The following is a 25,493-nucleotide window of genomic DNA, read 5'->3' on the forward strand; positions in this document are numbered from 1 at the left end:
TATACTTCAGAGGGCTGTCATGAGACATACAGGAAACTGCAAGTGACCGCTCTGCAGACTATCAAGGCTCACTGTGCTTCGTTAAATATCTGCTCTCCTTTTTTGATTTCACAACAGAAGTTAGTGGGATAGCAGCTGCTCTACTTTTTGGAATTTTCTTTGCTGTTGATATTGCCAGACTGCATATTCCATAAGAAAAAAAGTGGACATTTAATGGGGTTTCAAATTTACAAAAGAGTTTGAACGAGCAACACCAAAATCATTATTCATTCAGAAAACTTCATCATAGCAGATTAACCTTGACTTGTGCATGAACTTAAGCAGCAGCATGAATTCTACAATCTGTAGTCATCTCCCCTTCCCACCTGCTTTTTCCTTTTTTGTAAACGTATCTCTAACATTTCTTGACTGCCTTGTATTTCCCAATATGTAACCCATCTGGTTTAAAAAAAAAAAAAAGTTCCGTATGGTTCATACTTATTTCTGAGACTGTCTGTTTAGATTTCACAGACTGATGAACTCCTTGGCTTAGGTAAAATGCTAATGATATTAAGGTTGTAAGTGTGGACTCTGAATAGGTTATTTTGTTTTTATCTGATACAGAACTTCAAATATACTTTTGTAAAACAAATGACACTGTTATAAAGAAGGAAAGGTGTAGACACAATAAAAAAAATACTATGGTTATGTAACTCAAAAAGTATATGCCTCAGTTATATAGAAATAGTGAATGGTCACGTATTTAGGAGAGCACATCTTCTATTTTCCTATCCCTGAATGGATTCAATTTGAATGAGTGTTGACTCAGTAAGAAATATTTTATCAAATTGCTACAGGCTTAAACTCTTATTCAATTATTTATTTGGGGAAAATGGATGAAGAATAGAGATTATATTGCTAGTCTGATCTGACAAATGTAGGTGCTATTAAAAGGCTGCAAAAATATGGGTGGATTTTTTTTTCTACATAGTGTGCTAGTATTAGAAATTACAGTGCTTTAAATTAAAATTTATCAAGTATGGCATTCTTTTTTTATTTTATTTTTATTATTTTTTAAAAGTCTTTATTGAATTTGTTCTTCTGTTTTAAAATTTTACTTTATTTTTTATTTATTTATTTTTGGTTGCATTGGGTGTTTGTTGCTGCACACGGGCTTTCTCTAGTTGTGGCGAGCGGGGGCTACTCTTCGTTGTGGTGCATGGGCTTCTCATTGCGGTGGCTTCTCTTGCTGAGGAGCACGGGCTCTAGGCACACAGGCTTCAGTAGTTGTGGCTCGCAAGCTCTAGGGCCCAGGCTCAGTAGTTGTGGCACACGGGCTTAGCTGCTCTGCGGCATGTGGGATCTTTCCGGACCAAGGATCGAACACATGTCCCCTGCATTGGCAGGCAGATTCTTAACCACTGTGCCATCAGGGAAGTCCCGATATGCTTTGGGTTTTTGGCCACAAGGCATGTGTGATCTTAGCTCTTTGACCAGGGAGCCAATCCACGCCCCCTGCATTGGAAAGCGAAGTCTTAACCAGGGAAGTCCCCCAAGTACGGCATTCTTGACAGAACGGAATAATTTTGAGAAAAGTAAACTTCAGGGAGCTATCTTAAAAAAAAAAAAACTTAAATAACTATATATTAGCAGGTCTAAGGCCTATATTCTAAGTAGCATCAGGACAAATGTATAGTCAATTAGCACAAGATAAATGGAGCCAGGGTTTTGGTTGGGAAAAAAAGAGACACTGGAACAATGCAAGTTGTCTCATGTTATATGATCTGAACTACTTACTAGAAGACACATGTGTCAAGTCTTCTTTATAAATCTTAGTTTCTTCAATTGTTGAGAGAATCATATTAAAGTCAAGTATGTGAAAGTACTTAAACCATGAAGGGTTTCTCTTCCAAATTTGCAGTGACTTTATTGGGGAAGACTGTATTTTCCCGAACACAAAAACATGATTCCTAGATCATGATTATTTCAGACAAAATTTTTATGGTCAGTGCAAAAATCTGAATGAAGGCTTTAGGAAGGGCAAACTGTCTGAATAAAAAGGAACTTGAGGGGCAAATGTTGTTCGTTTTATACCCGTGGAGCCAGTGATGAAGCTTCTCAATATAAATGGGAAGATCTATACACTCAGGCTATCATTATTCTTTAACTGTGCTCTGTATTTCTTCAAAGAATATTGCTTAGTGGCAATGTTTATTTTATTAACACTCACTTATATAGTGCTTATTCTGTGCCAGACACTATTCTAAGTACTTTATTAATTTTAATTAACTTAATCCTCCCAATAGCTTCTAAGATGGAACTGTTATTTTCTCCATTTTAGGCATAAAGAAAGCAGAAGCTGAAGAGGTTAACGTGGCCGGTACAAGGTCACCAGCTAGTGAAGGGGCAGAGGCAGGTTTCAAACCTGGCAGCTGGCTCCAGGGTCTAAGATCCAAATCACTTCACTGTGAAGGCTCCCTGCTGCACCTTTTCATTCCACCGCCAGCACCCTGGCATTATCAACTTATTATAGTTCATCAAATCTTCTAAATTAGGTGTTTTTCGTAATTAACCAAATAAGGGAAAACGCTTACAAAAAAGAAGACAGACATGGAAGCGTCACTACAAACGCTGAATTCTGCGCACTCACCGCCACATTTGTCTCTTGTTCCGTTTCCGGCACGTAAGGGTAATGGGTGTAAAACATATCATTCCGCACCATTTTCTTCCTCATTCTGCAGGGCCCTTCCGTCATCTCCAACATCCATTTGTCGAGATGGGAACCAATAGGGGGGCCCCAGAGCCCCCGCTCCCGCAGCAGCTCGTACTCGATTTGGCACCACTCCTCCGTCACGTACTTCAGGGCATTTTGCTGACGCTAACAAGAGGGAGTCCAGGTTGGTTTTCAAGCAAAAGCACAAGCAACAATGAACAGTCTACAAGTACCTTGAAACCAAGTTATTCTTTGGAAACAAAAACCAATCCAGGTAATTTCAGGCAATATTATAAAAGTAAAGTTACATTTATTTATGGTTAAAGTAAGCTGCCGATCTTGTGAGAAGGTGGGGTTTTAGTGATGGCCCGATTATTTTAGCACCAAGTATACAATACATGGAAGATCCCTACAGGGTAGCGTGTGCAGTACACCTGACCAGAGTGCTGAAGGAACTTGTAGCTCAGGGACAGGGACGATGGTAATATTACTTATGAAAATACATGGAAATGGTTTGTCCAGTGTGAGTTAATAAAGACAGTAATTTAAGGATGAAACCCCTTCCCCACCCCCAATTGTAAAACAGTTACTAGAACATGAATAAAAGAAAATCTAGAAAGCCACATCAAGAAATATTGCCAACACACTAGATTCCTGGTAATCACCGTAACATTTCCAATAATTTTAGGTAAAGAATATACACATGCATCTCTGATAGGGAACTTAACATTCATATAAAAATTAAAGGAAAACCATTGTTACTTGGCCCTGGTATAGATCCAAACCACCTTACTTAAATGGAAATTTATGACTTGGAATAACTTCTTTCTATTTGTCAAATGTCAAAATGTGTAACATTTCAACAGTAGATGCTTAAAACTAAGCACCTAATGATTAGATGCTTATCTAATAATTCATGGAATATAAGTATACAATTTAAGAATAAAGATCCCTTTATACTGTACAACTAACACTAATGATTACTGAAGGAGTAACCTTGATATTATAATGATACCATCATAGTACTTATGTGTTCCTGGCAGGAGGAAATCCCCTGTAACAACTAAGTATCTAGTATCATGCCCATAAAATATTAGCAGCTTATCATTCAGAAATCTTTAATAAGATATAACTCAGCTGCCATGGAAATAAAATATTTCGAATAAGTTGTTGAGTAACTATGAATTCATCAAGAGGATTTCACTGAAAATATTTCTTACTGACAAAATCACCAAGCACTTGTAATAAAAAATACCTTTATCTTTTAATTTTTTAGAATTTTAGAGACTTCTTAGAGATTTTGATGCACATTTTCATGGTCTCCTTGTTAAGTATGAAAGAAAGGGATCTTTCCAATATTTTAATTTTTATTAAGAACAGACACATGCAATATGTTGGTAGTGAATGTCATTAGGATTCAGCTGTGCTGATCTCCAGTCTGTCACTTTTTAATGCAGTTTGCCTGTAGGAAGTTCCAGTCTTTCTATGTTAAAACCAATGGCCAAAGTAGCTGCTGGCAGGGATAATCAAAAACATTATCTGGGCTTCCCTGTGGCGCAGTGGTTGAGAGTCCGCCTGCCGATGCAGGGGACACGGGTTCGTGCCCCGGTCCGGGAAGATCCCACATGCTGCGGAGTGGCTACGCCCGTGAGCCATGGCCATTGAGCCTGCGCGTCCGGAGCCTGTGCTCCGCAACGGGAGAGGCCACAACATGAGAGGCATGCGTACCGCAAAAAAAACAAAACAAAACATTATCTCATGATAAATTCAGTTCAGCAACTTATTCTTAAAAGCAGGAGGAAGATACCAAGGGAAACAATCTTTTCTCACTCAAAGAATGTAAAACAAACCATTATTATGATTATGATTCTTACCTCCTGATATTCCTTATATTGTGTGTCTACTAAGTCACGAACAACCGCGATGTGTGTAAACATCCACTGAGAAATCTCCTAACAATGAGTGGAAAAAGTCTTAATATTTCATGATTTCCTGGAAAAAAATGTTAACTAGCCTTGAAATAATGCCCCCCAAGTTAGTTAAAATTCTATTAAAGTCATCACAACAACACCCAAAAAACCCCACAGAAAACTCTGAAAGATTAATTATATAATGAATCTGATAGAGGCTTATGTGATGGACACAGATCCATATACCCCCCATCCCCCAGTGCCCCTTTCAAGGAAGGGCTCACTGCCACAACTTCTGGGAGCGCTGTCAGTATTTCAGGGATCTCCTCAGCTGCAGAGAGCTGTGGGCACCCCACAATCACTGGCTGATTTGGAGGCAAGCAGGCTCAGCCATTTCAGCTCAGTAAAGGTCAACTCTGACAGGTCATTTTGGTACCAAAGCTCCACCTGGGTCACAGCTGGGTCTGTTGCCAGACCTGCATTGTAGCCTGACATTTCCCTGTGACCAATCCTGCTTCCTTCTTCTCCCATCCACAAATATCAAGGGCACCCCTAATAAACATCCTGCACACTAAACTCCCTCTCAGAGTGTGCTTCCTGGGGAACCCAACCTGACACATGGAATGACTCATACACATGGTTTCTCCCAGGCCCTTTTCACAGCTGCCACTAATATTCTGCGATGGCAAAGACAGTATGATGAGGAAGAAATTAATGCTGGAGGTAGATGAGTTAAAAAAAAAAAATCAATCTCAGGCATGTACAACAAAATTATAAAAAATAAAAAGCTATTTTGTCTGCTGTTGCTTTAAAATTTATATAACTATTAATAAAATGGAAGGTTTGGGAGAGCTGAGAAAAAATTATCCATAGTCTATCATATATCAATATCTGAATCTCATCTTATGTCCAGTTATGCAATGGATGTAAATACACAACACTCATAGTGCAATTTTATAATAAAATGGGAGAAGGCTCCACAACCTGAGTTATTTCTCTCTTCTGTCTAAAGCAAAAATGCAGAAAAGTTCCATTTCAAATCATATGCTTGCATGTATTCAGTGTATTATATAAAACACTACAACTAAACCTTGAATTACAAATTTCTAATCATATCATTAATAAAACGAAACAATGTACCTGGGTGGAAAGACTGTGTTTATGAAGCCCACTTTCCTTTCGATTCCTTCTCGATCCCGTTAACTTGGAAAGACCAAAACCACTGCTGACACGGGACAATTTGGATTGTGTGGTGGGCACTAAAGCTTCTCCTCGACTTATGCATTTCTTTTCATGGGCTACAAAATTAAAATTAGAGTATTTTACAGTTTCTCCATGTATTTATTAGCCTTACTTTTAATACTTTGGCATAATAGTTACAAACCACAATTCTGTAGTTATCAAAAGCAGCTTATGTTACAGATGCAGACACTCTCAGATATTATATTTACTTATCTTGTATAAGGATAGCTGCATGACATTTATTGTACTAGTTGAACTCACATTTGCTTGAAACCTCATAGCTCTGCAGTAATATGCAAATTTATTTTAACTGTAATCAGTTTCTATGTTAATAACAATTCACAGTCCCCTACCTAAAATCTTTGGTGTTGTGTATACTTTGGAATTTAGAATTTTAAGAAAGTGATACACTGGCTTCCCTGGTGGCGCAGTGGTTGATAGTCTGCCTGCCGATGCAGGGGACACGGGTTCGTGCCCCGGTCCGGGAAGATCCCACATGCTGCGGAGCGGCTGGGCCCGTGAGCCATGGCCACTGAGCCTGCACGTCCGGAGCCTGTGCTCCGCATCGGGAGAGGCCACAACGGTGAGAGGCCTGCATACCGCAAAAAAAAAAAAAAAAAAAAAAAAAAAAAAAAAAATGGTGATACAGTACATGTACTGTATCACCCTAGACCACCAGAAGGTCTAAGGTAACAAACAATAATTAATAATATAATAATTAATATTTCTGCAGCAAAATGTATTAATATTAATGCCTAGTAGGATAAACAAAGATAGGTTAGGTTTTGCTACCAAGTGAGTTTTGGCATCAAATTAATAATAACACCTTGGGTTTTCAGGGCTTTTTGAATTTCAGAATTATAGATAAGGGATGTAGACTCATAACCAAGATGGTGACCATACTAAAGTTGTGAGCAATGTATTATTTACCAAGCTCATAGATGCCTGATGTATAACACATATAAAAAAAAAATTTTTTTTTTAAATTAAAAGAGGGCTTCCCTGGTGGCGCAGTGGTTGAGCCTGCTGATGCGGGGGACATGAGTTCGTGCCCCGGTCTGGGAAGATCCCACATACTGCGGAGTGGCTGGGCCCATGAGCCATGGCTGCTGAGCATGCGCGTCCAGAGCCTGTGCTCCACAACGGGAGAGGCCACAACAGTGAGAGGCCCGCGTACCGCAAAAAAAAAAAAAAACAAACAAAAACAAAATAAAATTAAAAGAAAAATCTAAGAAGAAAAGCCTAATCTCAGCATAATCATTCTAGAATGGGCTATACTGTATTGATTTTCATTTCTATTGTCATCATAATATCTTTCGGGGAAAGTTTTAATTTCATATCCAAAGTGCACCCATATATGATAGTTGTATGTAAGTCCCTTTGTCACATGATATCTGTAAACTGTCTTACCTAGATGATTCTGCCAACATTTCAAACCGGCTTCTTCAATGAGCGGCTTTGCTATAGCTATGTCCACATGGCCTCTTTCATTCACTGGTAGAGTGACTTTGAAAAGCTCCTCCAAGGTTTGTTTCTTACTATGAATCAATTCAGTCCAAACTCTGTTGACAGCTTTTATGAGAAGCTGACGCCCTAGGAAATAAAAAACAGCAACTGATCAAAAAGAATATAAAGGTAGTTAGTATTTTTTTTCTTTTTTATTGAAGAATTTCAACTTAGATGTATAGTACTTAATTGTCCAAAAAATGCTTCATATCATAGCCAGTTCAGTAAAAAAGGATTATTCACGGCTTCCCTGGTGGCGCAGTGGTTGAGAGTCCGCCTGCTGATGCAGGGGACATGGGATCGTGCCCCGGTCCGGGAAGATCCCACATGCCGCGGAGCGGCTGGGCCTGTGAGCCATGGCTGCTGAGCCTGCGCGTCCGGAGCCTGTGCTTCGCAACGTGAGAGGCCCGCGTACCACAAAAACAAACAAACAAACCAAAAAAAAAAACCAAAACAACAAAAAAAGGATTATTCAGATAACCAAAAATGCGATTGGCTACTTGGAAAACTTAAAAAAAAAACCAAAAAACTTTATATCAAGCAAAAAGACTACATATTTATTTATAAAACTGGAAATTACATATATATTTCATTGTCTAGCTTCTTCTATAAAAGAAAAGAACTTATTCTCCACTTAAAAGTAAATTTTAGATCTAAATATTTAAGGTATATTCACAAATAAGTTAATTGTTCTTGATGATTTTGCAAAAGGAAAGAAATAGTAAACAAATATTTTTAGAGCTTTTACTATTAAATTCCATCTTGCTTTGGACTCCTTGCTAATTTGTCCGACTCCTGCTCTAGGCCAGTCCATCTTTAGCAAGCATCAAAATCACCTGGGAGGTTGTTCAAACAGATTGCTGGTCTTCATCCCCCAGAGTATCTGAGTACTGAGTACTCAGTAGATCTGAATGGGGCCAGAGAATCTGCTTTTCTAACTAGTTCCCAAATGATGTCAATGTTACTAGTCTGAGCACCTCACTTTGAGAACCAGTGTTCTAGACTGTTAGTTCCTTGGGGGGTGAAAACAATCACTGTGTCCTTAGTGTCTGGGGTTTAAGAATTTTAGTGAAAGAACAGAGAACAAATTAATGCTTAAATGAATGAAAGAATGAGTGCTGGACCTACAAAGGATAAAATCATATGCAAAACTACCACACTAAATATTGCTGGAGAGACAAACACTTCTGTAATTATCTAATCTTTTCAACTGAACAACGTTGGAAATTAGAAATCAATCCACCCAAAGACTCTCATATGCACGATAATTACAAAATCAGTGGGAAAACTAGATTTAAAAAAGGGAGAAAGAATAAAAATGGTAGTACTGACAATCTGTCTCAAGCAATATTTGCCTCTACTGTGATTGGCCTAATACTATCAATAGCCAGCTCTCTTAATAGTAAGCGCCAAGTTAGTATCATATTTGCACTACTGCTTGTGCAAATGTAAGTATCACCAAGTTTCCTGGTGTTACTATAAAATGTGGAGGGCGAGCAATATCAGGGGTTTACTCATCCTGGCATAAGGAGATGTACAGCTAGCACGTTGGTATATGCTGGCGGGCATATTGGTATATGTTCAGGTATGCCCTATGGAGAGATTGGTTGTCAATGTTGGCGGTTTCTGAAGTCGGATTTTTTGGTTATATCTTAGAAATGAGTGGAGAGAAAAGGGGGAAAAAATTGAGATAACTACCTTCACTAATATCTTGGCTGTAACCACCATCTGGTTCAATGTCCGAGGGGATCATAATGTGCCATGTAGTCATGCGGGCTTCTGCTTCCAGTCCAAACCCATCCACATTGCTGAAAAATTCCAGTCAGTTTAAACTATATGAAGGAAATTACTGCAGCTGTAAACTGTGATGACTAAGTACTACTCTGCCGACACAAGTAAACGCTGGCTCTGTCACAGAGCTCCATAAGTGGCAGACATTTGGCAGATGCACAGAACAGAACTTATAGTTTATCATGAAAATGCCATTTTTAAGCAATGATGTCACAAATCCACTCGACTGAATGTAATTAAACTAAATTACAGCATTAAGAGGAGAATCGTACTATTTAAGACACTTTTTTATCACTATTAACATTTTTACCTAAAAATTACGAAAAGTTCATTTAAGAACATTCTCCTCCTATGACTGTGCCCCCTTTCCCATATCTTATCTCACCACTCTTTGCTCCAGCAGCTGTGAAATACCTGCAGTTTCCTACATGTGCCATATTCTTTTTGCCCTCTGGGCAATCGCATAGATGACTCTTTCTTCCCACATCACTCTTCCCCATTCTCGTTGGAGGATTAACTTCATCCTCAACCAGGTTCAAGCTGTAACTCAGCAGGTGTCTCTCCCAGGCTAGGGGCACCTGTTATGTGTTCCCAAAGCACCGTGCTTGTAGCAAGAGCACATTGCTTAGTTATGGATCCTCCCTCGTAGACTGCATGCTCCAAGACCTGCCACAGGGTCTGTCTCATTCACATTTCATCCCAGTCCCTAATCCAATGCCTGGCCCCCAGCAGACACCAAAGAAATACCTTGCAAAGCAATCAGTGGCAAAATACTAATTTTACCCATTTAACATATATTGCATTTATTTACTGCATTCTTATCTTTTTACCCCTCTTAACCTCCAACAGTGTGTATCTAATTTACTTGAAAAGCAAATTCTTATTTAAAAATTATATATGTGACATGTGATTAACAAAAAATTTAAAGATACAGAAAATTAAAGCAAAAATATACTCATTATTTCACTGCAGAAATTCAACCCTTGTCTTTTACCTTCTCATGAAGTTTTAAGTAAAACCGAGATTAAAGAAAAAAGAAATGTTATAATCAGAAAAGTAGAACAAAGAGTTCTGGTAGAAAAATATCAAAGACAAATTCAAACTGAACCTAAAAGAGTTACCTTCCAACATGCAGGTTAATGAGGCAGTGAGCCAGACAGCTAATGAATTCTTGGTCATGGTTCCCAGGGCCCAGGATCAAGTTCCTGTTTACAGTCAGGACCCTGAGTGAATCAAGGAGAGCTACTTGCTGCGGGACTGTTTTGTGTGCCCGGGAGAACTGGTACAATATGGTCCTATTGAGGCAGTGATAAACCGCATCCAGTGACAATCCCTGGGATCTTCTTTTTGACTAAAGATATGAGAGATACTTTAATAAAATGGACAAAAAAAGTCTGCTTATCATTCACACATGAACATTTATTAGGTTTATTATGTATCAGACACCATGCTAAGTACTGGGGTGCTAAGATAAAAAATACAAAGCTCTTGCTATTATGAGGTTCAGAACCCACGAGACACATAAATGTAATGAGATGAGTGCTGTGTGTATATACAGCTGTGTTCAGAGCAGCCTCCCTCAGAACACGGGCAAGTGCCATCTGGGTAGAGACTCCTACCCCACAAGTTTTGTAAGGGTGATCAATCGCTACTCAAAATTACTAAAAAAAAAAAAATTACCTAAAATGTTAGTAAAGAACTTCTGATGTTGTTTCATCTCACGTGAGAACTTTTCTCTTTGGCTTAAATACAAATTTATTCTTAAAAAATTCTTGGGTGACATGTGTGTGTCTAATAACATGACAACAGTATTTCCTACTTTCTACATCGTGTGTTGAATAAGATTTATCACTTGTGCCAAACCGGAAAAGGTACCACAAACACACACTAATATGACATCTTCAAAGGAACAAGGACTACAGTGAACTTTGTAAAGATTCAATTACAAGAAGAGAATACTCCTCTAATATCAACTCTTCATGCTCTGTTAAATCTTGACACACTGATGCATCATACTATGAAAATCTATCAAATCGTATTAACTTAAGGTCTTTAAACCAACAGGAAGCTGTCCAGCTATGTGGTTAGCAATGAGCAATGCCAGTGAGGAAGGCAGTGGGAGCCCACAGCCTGAGAGAATGAGGAAGCTTTACATATTGGACACACTGGCACCGGGCCACGGGTAAGGGGGGGAATGGTTACAGACCTACGTTTTATTCACTTCTAATAAGCTGAACTTTACATTAAAATGTCAACATTCATTATCTTACTAGTTACACTTATTTCCAACAATTTTGACACCTGAGGCAAAGTTTTTCAATAGGAAAACATGTACTCTACAACTAATGTGACAATGGATTACCTGTGCAATTAGTTGAATTATAAAATCTATAAGAAGTTTAGATTCTTTGTTGAACATGCCTTGCCAAAGCTTGTCCACCACACGTTGTGTGAAATAAAACACATTGTTCACCAATACTTGGTAGCTCCCTCCACTGGTAATAGGCAGAGATGCATCTTCCCCTAAATTCCAGCAGGAAAAAAATGTCTTAAGAAAATTGATGTCCACCAGCCTAAGACCAGACCCTCCAACAAATCAGGCTAAGGCAAGATGAGTACATCTACTACCTTTAGAAATAAGACCATTAGCTCTTATGTACTACTTTAAGCAAAATGATGTTCATGGCCAGAAGTCATGATAAATGTTGGAAGAAATAATTTCTGCAGGATAAAAGTGTTATGGATGGAGACTGAAGTTTCTTACTGACTTAAGACAGTCTGTGATAAGCAAACAGTTCGTCAACTGTCAGTGACACATAGCCTCCCTTTGAGAGAAAAATTAAGTCAGTTTATTAGTTGTAAATTGATTCTGTCTAACTACTAAAGGGCAAAACAAATCATCAAACAAAACTTTAAGCACAATGAAGTAATGGAGGCAAAAGAGAGGTCCAAAAGAACTGTAAAACACAGAGTACCATCAGTGGTGGTGGTGCCATGGGGTACCTCTCACCCCTTCCATGATTCCCATCAGCACTGTTTCTCTTCTACAAGCTGCCCCGGTGGCTTCAGTGTGCTCGCTGTGTACATACTGCCTCAACACTAATCCTCCTGGCTCCTCCTCCAACAGAATGCCCCCTTTAAGCCCCTCCCTCCTTTCTAGAAATTAGGAGCCTTAACTGACTGTAATTATTATTCCCACCTAACTCTAAATCACTACACAATGCAAAACTCTTCGTTTTGTGTCTTTATGTAGTAAGACTGATGTTACTTAAGATTCTCAAGCGATAAGAACAAATACAAAAGTCTGACTTGACACCACAGTTTGAGAGTTGCATGTTATGACAACACTAAAGATTTTCTTGGCAAACTTACTTTGTTAAAAAAAAAATGATAATGTAATAGCATGGAGGTTCTATGATTTATATAATTACCAGAAATTCAAGTAGCAAATATGCTAAATCATTACTTTTCCTTCTTTAAATTTTGTCATTGTTTTACATATAAATGTTAGCTCCACTGTAAATGTATCAAGTTTTGTAGTTTTATTGTAACTAGAGACATACAGGAAAAACATTTTAATGTGCTTTGAATTTACATCCTGAAAGCCATTCTAAAGAATAACATAGATACCTATAACTGAATAATTCCACTAATAGGTATAGTTTCTGAGGGTGCTGGTAATGCATTTCTGAGTGCTCTTATACAGGCATGTTGCCTGGGTGGTAATTCAGAGTGCTACATTTGTAACTTATTTGTAAGTATATCACAGTAATTTTTAAAAGTATTAGATAATTCATAAAAATATACTGTTCACATAATATGGTTTTAAAAACATTTTTTCTCTTTCCTTGTCCTCTTCCTGCCACCTCTGAGCATATGAACGTGGACAAGCAGCTTAAGTACTCCCTGTTGTTGATCCTTTATCCCAGGTTCAAAGGAAGGAGATAGATGGGCCTTTTCCTCATTATAGGAAAATACCAATAAGGGGAAAATGCACAGAAAAGAAGGAAAAAGATGAAGTTAAAAAAGTGGTATACTTGGGGTTTAGATAGAGAAGGGAAGTGATTATAGGTACTTTTAACAGAGTGAAAATAAAACATGATATTACCCAATAAAACATCAGCTGCAAGCAAATGGTCCATCACACTATCCAAAATATAAGTCTGAAATTCTTTTTGCTGAGTTCTTGTCGATCTTTCAGGGGAAGCCTAATCAATAAAATTTAGAATTAGAAACAGAACCCAGTAAACAAAGGTAAGGCTCATCAACCATAGTTATATTAAAAAAAAACTACTGGTAAGTAGTAGAATATGTCACAAGAGATGGTATATATGCTTATACTCTCTTATTTTTCTGACCATAGATTAAAAAACAAATAGAAGCAAAGGTGAAACAATACCTTCTTTTGAATCCTTTCCTCCAAAAGCAGTATTCTAAACATTTTAAGTATTTAATAAATATTTGATATCTATTATCCATCTACCTCACTTCCAAAAGAGATCTGGCAGTTTCTAATGAGATACAGATAAAATAAATCATAAAGCCATTTAAACAAACACAAAAGCTCAGGAGTCTAGTAACCAAGAAGGTAAAGTCAATGGGGAGGCAAGTATTTATATCAAAAAAATCAATTAAGCACACAATTTTGCTTTGAGCTTCCTAGGGTCAAGAAGGAGAAAAAATAATAATATGACTTACAAAGCCTTTAATTATCTATAAAAAAGGAAGCATACTATATAGTCAGCAAAGATGTTTTCCTAAGATTGTTCTGAGAAGAATGTTCCCTGTGGGTTTTTATAAAGAGGACAATGAACAGCCCTGTAGGTTGTACCTTTGATAATGGTTTTATACAGTACAAAGACGATTTTTAAAATTATCTTGAATAAAAGTTTAGGGCACAAAGTTAAACTATAGTTCTCTGATGGCAGTTCTTTTGGTAATTAGGGTGGTATGATCCAGGTGCATAACTTTCAAGTCTCTAGCCTGAGAGGTGGTAAAGCACTGGGAACACAGGGATGAAAGGTAGGAAAGATCTTTTTGTCATTCTTCTCAAATGCCAGTCATGTTAGCTGGCTTTGGATAGGAGCTGGATATTGAACGATTCAATAAACTGACATAAATTTGTTTCTTAAAAAGAGATCTGGATGTTGTAGTTACAAGCAGAGTACTGATGCTTTGCAAGTGAAGTTAAAGAATCTATTTCTTCTCGCACAGACAGGTCTAGGACTATGTTTATGACCATGCCGCAAAAGTGGGCTATAGAACACTGTTCTGCTTTATGCATTTAAAGTTAAAATCTGTTCCACTGGGGAAAAACCCACTTCTTTCTATTCTGATTTTCAAAGTGGTGCTGGTGAAGATTTTAAAAAAGCAGTTAAAATTGGAATCCTATATTCAGATCAAAGATATTATTCTAAGGATTCAAAAACCAACCAAAGTTGTAATGAACGTTTCTCTGTTTTTCTGATAAAACATATTTTGTTTTAAAATGAAAAACATGGGCCTAGCAACAGTTAAAAGAATATTAGTTCTTAGGAGTTTGGTTTGGCATTAGAATAATTTGGGAAAAAGTGAAGGTCATGACATGTTGTTTATAATCTTTTTTTAGAAAATTTATTTATTGATTTATTTTTGACTGCGTTGGGTCTTCATTGCTGCGCGTGGGCTTTCTCTAGTTATGGTGTGCGGGCTTCTAATTGCAGTGGCTTCTCTTGTTGCGGAGCACGGGCTCTAGGTGTGCATGCTTCAGTAGTTGTGGCACACAGGCTCAGTAGTTATGGCACACAGGCTCAGTAGTTGTGGCTTGTGGGCTCTAGAGAGCAGGCTCAGTAGTTGTGGCACACAGGCTCAGTAGTTGTGGCTCGTGGGCCCTAGAGCACAGGCTCAGTAGTTGTGGCTAGCAGGCTCTAGAGCGCAGGCTCAGTAGTTGTGGTGCACAGGCTTAGCTGCTCTGCGGCATGTGGGATCTTCCCGGACCAGGGCTCGAACCCGTGTCCCCTGCATTGGCAGACGGATTCTTAATGACTGAGACACCAAGGAAGTCCCTGTTTATAATCTTAATACATTTTCCTGTGTAGAACAGACTAATACAATGGTCAGCAGAAGAGTTGGGGCCAAGGCCTGCCTATTCCTCATGCTGACAGTACATCAAGACCCCACCCCTGTTAACGGAAGGAAAGCGAGGACCTTCAAGTGGTTAAGTGACAAGACAGATTGATAGGTCTGAGGACTACCCTGCAATCAGATAAGAGACCATTTTCAAACAGCTTGAGTGATCAAAATTTACGAAGGAGTAAGGCTCTCCACTCACAGGAGGATTTAAATACCCCTGAGGATGGCAATACTCATTCAGGATTATAATCAACTCAATGTGGCTAATGGGATAAGTAATAATGAGTAGGGTTTACGAAATCTTAATTAGACAAAGTTTTGGAGTATGTAAAACAGGGAACATAGAACATAGAGAAGTAGTTTGATCTGTCAACAATAGTTATTTTTACTTAATTAGAAAGTATTCTTTTGTATTCTATAAGGATTTAAGGCTGGCTCAGTCACCAACAGGCGTATTTAATCCTCTGATTCCTCTCACTGAAACTGTTTCATGAATGATCATGACCCAGAATTAACTCTGTTATTGGCTCTAACTGCCAAGTTCAAATGTTCTTGCTGATACTCATAGTAGCCTAACTTTTAACGGACTTAAGACTTTATGAGTGCATGCATAGTTTTCTTGGGTGTTTTTTTCTTTTTTTAAAACAATTCACTGGACTACAATTATGTAACTACACAGTGCTTAGTTTTATGTACCTTATCTCATTGTGCACAATATCCTTTTGAAGTAGATACTATCATCTCCTCTTTAGAAATAAGGTAATTGAGGCTTTGAGAGGTCAAGTCACTTGGTCAAGTCACAACTAGGTTTCAAACGTCAGTTTCTTTGACGCCAAAGTTCAGCACTTCACCTGCCATTCCATACTCTTCCAGCCCTACTAAAAATCTCCATACTGAAGTTAACAAATGCACAACAAGAGCAATTCAGCCACAAGCTCTCCATTTTTTTAGATAAACCTGGTTGGCCCACCAGACAACCAGGATGAATTCAGGGTCGAAGGAAGAGAGGGTGAGCCCTATGCTCTGCTCTGCCTGTGAGATCTGTCTTCCCAGAGAAGACAGTGAAGCCAGTCAACAACACGAGTCTTCAAAGACTCAAAGCGTCCTTTTTGAGGCCTGGGAACACCATGCAGAGTCGTCGTGGGCACATGTGCTGCCCGTGGCTGAGAGCCCTCTGGCTCTGCGGGGGAGGCCTTTAGTGCTCCGTAACAGGAAAAGCCTTCAAGGAAGAGGGGTTTGCGCTCTGTCCTTCTGACTGCAGAAGCCTGACTGGCTTCTCTTCTCTCAGTTATTTCATAGCACTCTCTTTGCCCACTTTTGCCACTTCTTTTGGTTTGTTTATTGCTCTGCAGGGGGCGCTGCACTCTGATGGGAACGGGGAGGTCTTTTAGAAGATGGCGGGAGCAGAAAGCAGCGAACTCCTCAGACAGGCACACACTCCAAATCAGCCTCCTTTGTTTCATCATATTTCTTTCCTTCAGGTATATACAAGTACTTTTTGATCTGTTCTCAGGTACTTTCCTTCCGTGGCCACATGCAGCAAATTCATTTGGCCTTTCATTAGATGCCTGGTGGTGACAGCAGAGGACGCTGGTGATTGTATAAGCCACCACAGGCCATTTGATTTTTGAGCAGGTCTTACGTGCCAGGCACTGTGTTATGAATCTTATATGTATTACCTTACTTAATCCTCACAACAGTCCTCAGAGACAGGTTCTATTTTTATGCTATCTTAAAGATGGGCAAACTGTAAGGGGTGAGGAGAACTAAGCTGGGCCAAGGTTACACAGCTATAAGCAGCACATGTTTAATTTCTCAAAATAGTTTTGCTGGGTGATTTATATATATTTAACTGTCACAAAAATCATGCAGGGGAGATAGTATATAACATCATTCTCTAGAGGATGAATTTAGCTCAGTGAGAATAAAATGTTTACATAATAAACCACAGGGCCAGAATTCAAACCAGGTCCTTCTATGACACCACACTGCTTCCCTTGTATTTGGCCTGACTCACACTCAAGCCAGTCTATATGAATGGGAAGCTTCTATTTTTATAGACTGCTAATAAAGATAACTTCACACATTCTTTTATAGATACAATCAAGTAAGTAGACACTCTTACGATGACATCCCAACAATAAGACTGAAAATGGCCTGGCTTGAGCATATCAGCCCAAAAATCAGTTGGTTCAAACACCTTCCTTCACGTAGGTAAATGGTAAATATATAGGATAGTTCTTCTGTTGACTTTCTTCAGAGATAGACTTCATAATTGTAACATTCAGAATCATATGCTTGTAATTTATTATTTTACACCATGGGAAGACATGGAATGCAACAGCATTTCCACTAAATATTTTTTGTATGTGTATTCTGTGTTTGTGTATTAGATTTGAAGTTCCTCAAAGCACTGATTTTTAAAAGCAAATTTATCTCTTTCTTATTAGATGGTATCATATCTTCCTGTTTGGGAACTGCCAGGGATATAGTTATAGTTAAATAATTCAAAAAAACTTAAAGAACACACCAAGGCACTGAGCTAACTTTGTGAGAGACAAAAGGACACATGAAAGTTGGTCCCTAACTTTAAAGAGTTGATAATCTATTTGGGAAATTCAATCTTGACACTCCCTGGTTCTTCCTAAAATACTACCACCCCTGACTCCCTAATGCAATCAGATAAAATTCCACTTCAGGGCAAGTTAGTGTCCACAATAATGAGAATGTTATCTCAAGGTTAATACATGTCATATCAAACTTTCCTTACTGAAAAATACAGAAAACCAAAATAAAAGACAATTATACAATTTACCCGTTGCTAGTTAATTAGCTATTAGGATTCCTACAAGACTGTTATTACTGAATACATACACTTACCTCATTTACTCTACATATGTGTATTTTATTTTTTGGCTCAGTTATGCTTTCTTACACACACCTATTCTTAACTTTATCCTGTTATTTTCTGAAAACCATTTTATTTTGCACAGAATGCTTCAAATTCTTACCCCATGCACTAAAACACTAGCCATCTCTCTTCTTAAAGTTTCCAAAGAGGACAAGCTCCACCAGGCAGGCTTTTAAATTCTACCAGATGAATTCTTGATGAAATCAATTATTTTTCTGCCAATATTGAACACTGTGGTCCCGGTTAACACGCTTTGCATAGGACTTCCCTGGTGGCGCAGTGGTTAAGAATCTGCCTGCCGATGCAGGGGACTCGGGTTTGAGCCCTGGTCCAGGAAGATCCCACATGCCGCAGAGCAGCTAAGCCTGTGCGCCACAACTACTGAGCCTGCGCTCTATCTAGAGCCCGTGAGACACAACTACTGAGCCCGAGTGCTGCAACTACTGAAGCCCACGTGCCTAGAGCCCGTGCTCTGCAGCAAGAGAAGCCACTGCAATGAGAAGCCCGCTCACCACAACGAAGAGTAGCCCCCGCTCGCCGCAACTAGAGAAAGCCCGCACGCAGCAACGAAGACCCAAAGCGGCCAAAGATATATAAATAAATAATAAATAAATTAAAAAATGCTTTAAAGTGCTTAGCGTGACTGGTACCTAAATTACACTGATTTCTTTTAATTGATCAAACAGGTATTTTCACATGAATAAGATAAAACATTTGCTGGGATTTTAAGGTTTCAAATAAAAAGTTAACTGTTTTCGCCACTAGAGGGAGCAGAGAAAGTGCAGGTTCAGTTGTCAAACTGCTGAGGGCGGCATGTGGAAAGCTCCTCACAGAGAGAAGCAGTTAGTCTTTTACACTGATTGAATCTTTCATAAAACATTATTTTCAGAGCTCTGGCATGTACTGCTTGACCCTATTTATATGAATTGGCCAAAAGAATGAACGTATAGGCAACTAATTATATATTAGATCCCCTTCAATGATCTTCTATTTTTTCTTGAGATTTTTCTAGGTGAACATTTGGTTTTCAGGGATGGTCAATTTCTAGAGCCAGCAGTGTGACCACTTTAGGGTTTGTTTTCTGATGCATCAGCTAGTTCTTATCACTTATCAGGAGAATTAGCAAGTGCAATGGACTAAATGTTTGTGTCCCCCCGCAAAATTCATAAATTAAGCCCTAACCCTCAATGTGATGATATTAGAGAGGTGGAGCTTTCTGGAGGTAATTAGGTTTAGATGAGGTCATGGGGAGTCCACATGAGGGGATTCATGCCCTTATAAGAAGAGGAATAACCACCTGAGGTCTTTCTCTGCCATGTGAGAGCAAGGCAGCCATCTGCAAGCCAGGAAGAGGGCCCTCACCACAACCTGACCAAGCTGGCATCCTGACGTCAGACTTCTCAGTCTCCAGAACTGTGAGAAATGACTGTCTGCTACTGAAGCCACCCAGTCTATGGTATTTTGTTATAGGAGCCTGAGCTCAGATACCAAACAACCTACAAGTTTGCTGCCTTGGGGAAAATTCAGTAAGTGCATATTGAGCACCTATTATGTGCAATGCACCACACCTTAAGCCCCACAGGACACTAAAAGCAATAATACCGGAAGTGATAAATAAGAGGGACTGAAGTAGGAAGTTATAAGCTAAGGAGACAATGCTGCTGTAAATGACTAGGGAAGGAGCTGTAACACTAAGGTCCATGGGCCAAATTCAGCCTATAGTTGTTACTGTACATAAAGTTGTACTGGAACACGGCCACGCTCACTCATTTATGTATTGTCTGTGGCTGCTTTCTCATTAATGGCAGAGTGAAGTAGTTGTGAGAGACTGTACAGCCCACAAAGCTGAAAATATTTACTATTTGGCCCTTTACAGAAAACGTTTGTCAATTCCTGGTCTATCCAGGGGAAGGGTGATAAAGGACTAAATTAAGGACATACCAAGAGGAATAGAAAGAAGAGAAACAAATTGATAGGGTGTATATTAGCACATTTGTGATAAAAAATTCCCATAGCTCATGATATGTTCTGCCTTTACAACCCAAAAGAATTAGAAATCTGAAAGGTATGTGGCATAAAACTTGCTTGGTTATTAACGCTCTCATTATAAAAACAAATTGAAAGAGATGTAAATGCATTTCTTTGTCTTTACCTCCAACAAAAGATCAATTAGTGGAGTCTGCTTGCTGGCAGGGGTAAGACAGAGGTTGTCTATTATTAAGACCCGCATGAAGTCAAAAACGAACTTTTTAGCAGGGTGATTGGTCAGGTATGTCTTGACACCCACGTTGCAGTACTCTGATTGGCTTCTGTTCATCCCTGTGTCTGCTGCAAAGGCTTTAAACTCTTCTGCTGGAGATCCAACTTCATCATCAAGATCAGTCACCTAGTAAAATCAAGTGGAAATATATCCTAGTCACATTCGATTTCATTTGATATTTTTACTTCCACCAAATTGTAGCAGCAACAGTATTTTTGTTCAGTGTTTCCCTCCTATTAAGCTATTCAGTGCATTACATCGTTCACTTTGCTTTACTTATTTTCTCTTTTCAGGGTGGTAATTGGGCACCATATGTCACGATTACTCAACACATGCTCTTTCTAATATTAAACTACTCACTGGCCACTAACCATATAACTGCTTTATGTTGAATTTTATCTCTATTGTGGATAACTGAACTTGAAATAAATGAAATAATAAAATGAGAATGACTATATTTGCTTATTTAAAACATACCTACTGAGAAGTCAAGTGTTATAGACTTTCAGATAAAGATCTGGCATAATGATTGCACCCAAGGGCTGACCCATTTTTGTAGGTTAAAAAAAAAAAAAAAACCCAAATAAGTAAGCAATACAAAACTAGTACCAAGTTTGAGCCAACAGAAAAAGAAAGAAGGATTAGAAGACAGATTACAAGATGCCGACAAGGAAAATACATCGAAATATTACTAAAATCTTTTTTTACCAAAAATGTGGATTCTAAAATTATAAACAAGCCATGGTGTTAAGGTTATGTGCTATACTTGCTTTTTTCCTAAAAATCGCCATAATTTTAGAACGAGTATTTCACCATTATACATGAAGAAAAATTAGTATGAAGAAGATACCTTATTCCAGCCTCTTGAGTAAGTGGTAGAAGTAAGACAAAACATCATGAAATTCTGAAGTTCTATGGAAGAACAACTGTCTTTTGGGTTCGTTTTAAAGGACAAAAGAAGTATTTATACTACGTATGATTACAGTCTAATAACTTTCTCTTTAGTGCAAAATATGAAAAATAACCGTTGAACAAAATAGAAAAAGTTGAACAGAAGGGACAAACACACATGTCATTTCTTATAAAGACAATCAATCCTGTAATTAATTTGCAAACACTAAATGCAGGAGATGCCTAATTCCTGAGATAAATGAAGTGGAAATAAATTTGGCCTGACTAGAGTTCTGTAACCTGATTTCACAACTATACAGCTATCATTAAATATAAGAAGAAATGGATCAACAACTGCATGAAGATGGAATTCACTAATGAGGGACTTACAAGAATATGGTAAATGAAAATAGGAAGTAGAATTCACTGTTATTTCAAGGGAAAGCAGAAGGAGCATGTGGGGAGCCAGATACCAGATAATGATGTAAGAGATGAAGCAGAAAGTTATGAAACTGTAACTTGGTGAGAAGCTTAAAAGATTGGCCAAAAAAATCTGCTAACCATTGGAGCAGACTAATTCCAGTTTTGATATTTTCCTCCCCCTTTCCTACCATCTCTGAGTAAGGGCGAATGTTGAAGGGGAAGACCGTGGCTGCTAATGCACACAGGAAGTCGGGGCTCATCCACATGGAGGCCAGGTCTGGGACATTGTGATACAAGTATCTAAAGAACTGCATCAGGGTCACAGGATATTCCCGGAGCCAAGATCCCTCTTCTTCTGACTGCCAAGGCTGTCATGGGGACAAGAGAGGAAACAACATGTTAGAAAAACTGACACTACTAAAAGTTACTCACTACTCTTCTAAAAACGGATAAATTGATGGTCCAGAACTCTTGTAAACCACACACAGGAGCAAACACACAGGCCAACAAATCTAGAAATAAGCTAAAACAAAGGTGATACCCCTAGAAACTGACAGGATATTTTTCTATTCATTTCAGTACTCACAGCTCAGTAACTAGAGTCAATGGTTTTGATTATTCATCGTTATCAACATGAGTATGGCTGGAGCCAGTAGTGGCTCTATTCCCATCAAAGTTGCCCCATCCTCCATCACGCCAGAGAGTTAGGATTAAGATAAAAATGGGGAAGTTGGGCTTCCCTGGTGGCGCAGTGGTTGAGAGTCCGCCTGCCGATGCAGGGGACACGGGTTCGTGCCCCGGTCCGGGAAGATCCCACATGCCGCGGAGCAGCTGGGCCTGTGAGCCATGGCCGCTGAGCCTGCGCGTCCGGAGCCTGTGCTCCGCAACGGGAGAGGCCACAACAGTGAGAGGCCCACGTACCGAAAAAAAAAAAAAAAAAAAAAAAAAGAGGAAGTTACTTGACCTTTCTGAGCCTCCTACTGTCATATAAAAAATGAGAACAGTGCTCTTAACCATTATGCAACTGTGATATTGTGATTCATAATAAGAAATATATATTTAGTCTTTGTTCCATTTCAGGCACAGAGATCCTAAAACCCTTGGCATTTCCTAAGTGATAAAAGAGCCATAAATGTGTCTTTTTGTTAATCATAACAAGCTGCTTTCCACCACACTTGAGTTTATGTTGATGGGCTGTCTTGCCAGGGGAACCAACCATGGCACTAGAAGGCTGGAAGTTAACCGAACCTGTTCCCCACAGCCCCCAGGGACGAAGAGGGGCTGGAGACCAGGCTCAGTCACCAGTGACCAATGATTTAATTAATCATGCCTGTGTAATCAAGGTGCCATAAAAATAAAAAACATGGGGTTCAGAAAGCTGCTGGACTGATGAACACGTGGAGGTGCTGGGAGAGTAGCAGGACGGAGAGGGCATGGAGGCTCCGTGTCCCTTCCCACCTTGCCCTATGCACCTCTTCCAGCTGGTTGTTCCTGAGATACGTCCTTTTATAATAAACTGGTAATCTAGGAGGTAAAATGTTTTCCTCAGTCACGGGAACCTGAAATTTATAACTGGTGAGTCAGAAACACAGGTAACAACCTGGACTTGTGACTGGCATTTGAAGTGGGGCAGGGTTGGTGGGGGGGAGGGGTATCTTGTGAGACTGAGCCCTCAACCTGTGGTACCCGATGCTACCTCCCAGTAGATAGTGTCAGAACTGAATTGAACTGTTGAACACCCAGCTGGTGTGGTGAAACCTTCCACATACTTGGTGACCAGAAGTGTCAGAAGTAAAGTAGCGTTGTAGTAGAATATTGAATAAAGTAGACACATAGGAGTTGTTTTTCCTTAAAAGCCTTACAACAATAACAGTGATGATGATGATAAAAGAGTAACAAAAAAAGAATATATTTCAACAATGCTTATCTTCTGATACTTCCCCAGAGAGTGGCTTCTTTTTCAGCTTAGATTTTTATAATTGTTTATGAATAAAAACCAAAACAAGAATGGCAAAGCATTCTAAATTAACACATTTAATAGTAACATTCTTTTCTTAGATGGCATAAGAATAGTTTTGACTAAAATCAGATTTATCAGGTACTTGTAATCCAAAGAGTCTGGTTAATAATTCCTCTTACAATGTGATCCTAAATCGTGTAAACAAATTAAATCATTATTCACGGTATTCCTGTAAGAAAGGTAGGAACATACATTTTGTCATTTACTCTTTCAATTTTTCATATCTAAGTTAGAAATAATTAGAATAGAAAACATAAAAACAAATACAAAATAAAACTTGCACTGATAACATTTTAAATCTCTAAATGAGAGTGATTTTAAAAGTTCAAACAACATATTGCAATGACATTCAGTACAATATATATTCGTTATATACACTTATACATTGAAATATGTATTTTATAGCGCTAACAGCATCAGTTAACACTTATGAAGTGCTTACTCTACACCAGGCACTCTTGTAAGTGCTTTGTGTATATACTAACTCATACATCCTCACAAGAGTCCTAAGAGATAAATTCTATTATTACCAGCATTTTATACATAAGGAAACTGACGCACATGAGGTTAGTATGTCTGAAGTACCAGAGTAGGGATTCTGAACCTAGCTCCCGAGCTCAGGATCTTAACAACTGCATGGTCTTTCCTTACACTAAAGATAACAAAACACAGAGGCTGAGGTTCCAGAGACCACATAGTAAATAAAGAGTTATGACAGCAAAGGATTCTTCTATTTTAAAAAATATCACAGGCAGGAAGAACTACCGACAGGTATCAGTATCTCAGGAACTTACTGAATTCAGCATGCTGCGGAGCATCCCCAATAATAAGAAAGCAGCTTCTGTGCATACGTTATGGATAGAAGAGACCACAGTTCCACTGGAGGCAGGCACTCCAAAGATAAATGTCCAAATGGAATCTAAATCAAACTGCAGAGGTGAAAGTGAATAAAGATTAGCCATTGCCAATTTTTTTCAGTAGAGACCCTCAAAAGTTCTAATATTCTAAAATTTCTTTCAAATTAATTAGTTTTTTCCAAAGTGAGCAATGACAAAGAGATAGAGACCTAGCACTCCTCCCTCCTATATTTTAAAACTCATTTTTACATTTACAAGGCAAAGTGAATATTATGTATCATCCCGTCTTAGATCTATGTTAAAAACATAATTTTCTTTTTTTTCCCTAAGGAAAACAAACAAAAATAAAATACTTGCTAATTAGCTAGGCGATGAAATTAAAGAACTGATGGTCTTAAGCAGGATCTTTTTAAAAAGCACATTGAACTTACTCTTTCCCCCACTCTCAGCAATGTTCTAATTCACTTTTAGGTTACATACAGATGAAGATTTGATGAAATAAAAATCAGTTTGAGGAGATTTATTCATAGTAGTTTTACATAACACTTTATGACTATGGTGTCATGCTTATTTTGAAAATTACATAACCAACCAAACTCTGCTAAGCATGAATCTGTACTGTGACTTAATGTATGGGTACAGACTCAGCGTTTTCATTTAAAAGGTTTTGTCAATGACTAGAGTTGATTTGAATAGCATTTTGGCATTATTATGGAAGTATAACTGAGTTTAAAACTAAATTCCTATGTCTTTGCAGTGCCACAAACATGAACTATATAGAAATATCCATGACGGTCTCAGATTAGAAATCAGGTAAAGCCTTACTGTTTTCCTAACGTGGACATTATCTATCATTGAGAATTTAAAAACATTTTTCTA

General features: G+C 38.5%; 1 protein-coding gene across 8 annotated transcripts in view; it reads right to left on the reverse strand.

The window, feature by feature from the left end:
- WDFY3 (WD repeat and FYVE domain containing 3) overlaps positions 1–25,493 on the reverse strand; it is a 264,702-nt gene that overhangs the window by 57,500 nt on the left and 181,709 nt on the right. For all 8 annotated transcript variants that reach the window (XM_073805420.1, XM_073805422.1, XM_073805421.1 and 5 more), the window contains 11 exons: positions 24,552–24,686; positions 21,926–22,105; positions 20,316–20,549; positions 13,250–13,349; positions 11,504–11,664; positions 10,263–10,492; positions 9,049–9,158; positions 7,255–7,437; positions 5,743–5,900; positions 4,567–4,644; positions 2,630–2,857 (listed from right to left, as the gene is read on the reverse strand). In XM_073805420.1, the coding sequence (XP_073661521.1) occupies positions 2,630–2,857; positions 4,567–4,644; positions 5,743–5,900; positions 7,255–7,437; positions 9,049–9,158; positions 10,263–10,492; positions 11,504–11,664; positions 13,250–13,349; positions 20,316–20,549; positions 21,926–22,105; positions 24,552–24,686 (1,797 nt within the window). The remainder of the gene's footprint in view (positions 1–2,629; positions 2,858–4,566; positions 4,645–5,742; positions 5,901–7,254; positions 7,438–9,048; positions 9,159–10,262; positions 10,493–11,503; positions 11,665–13,249; positions 13,350–20,315; positions 20,550–21,925; positions 22,106–24,551; positions 24,687–25,493) is intronic.

The sequence above is a fragment of the Tursiops truncatus genome, chromosome 5 (genome assembly GCF_011762595.2).
Source record: "Tursiops truncatus isolate mTurTru1 chromosome 5, mTurTru1.mat.Y, whole genome shotgun sequence".
In the NCBI taxonomy this organism is placed as follows: domain Eukaryota; kingdom Metazoa; phylum Chordata; class Mammalia; order Artiodactyla; family Delphinidae; genus Tursiops; species Tursiops truncatus.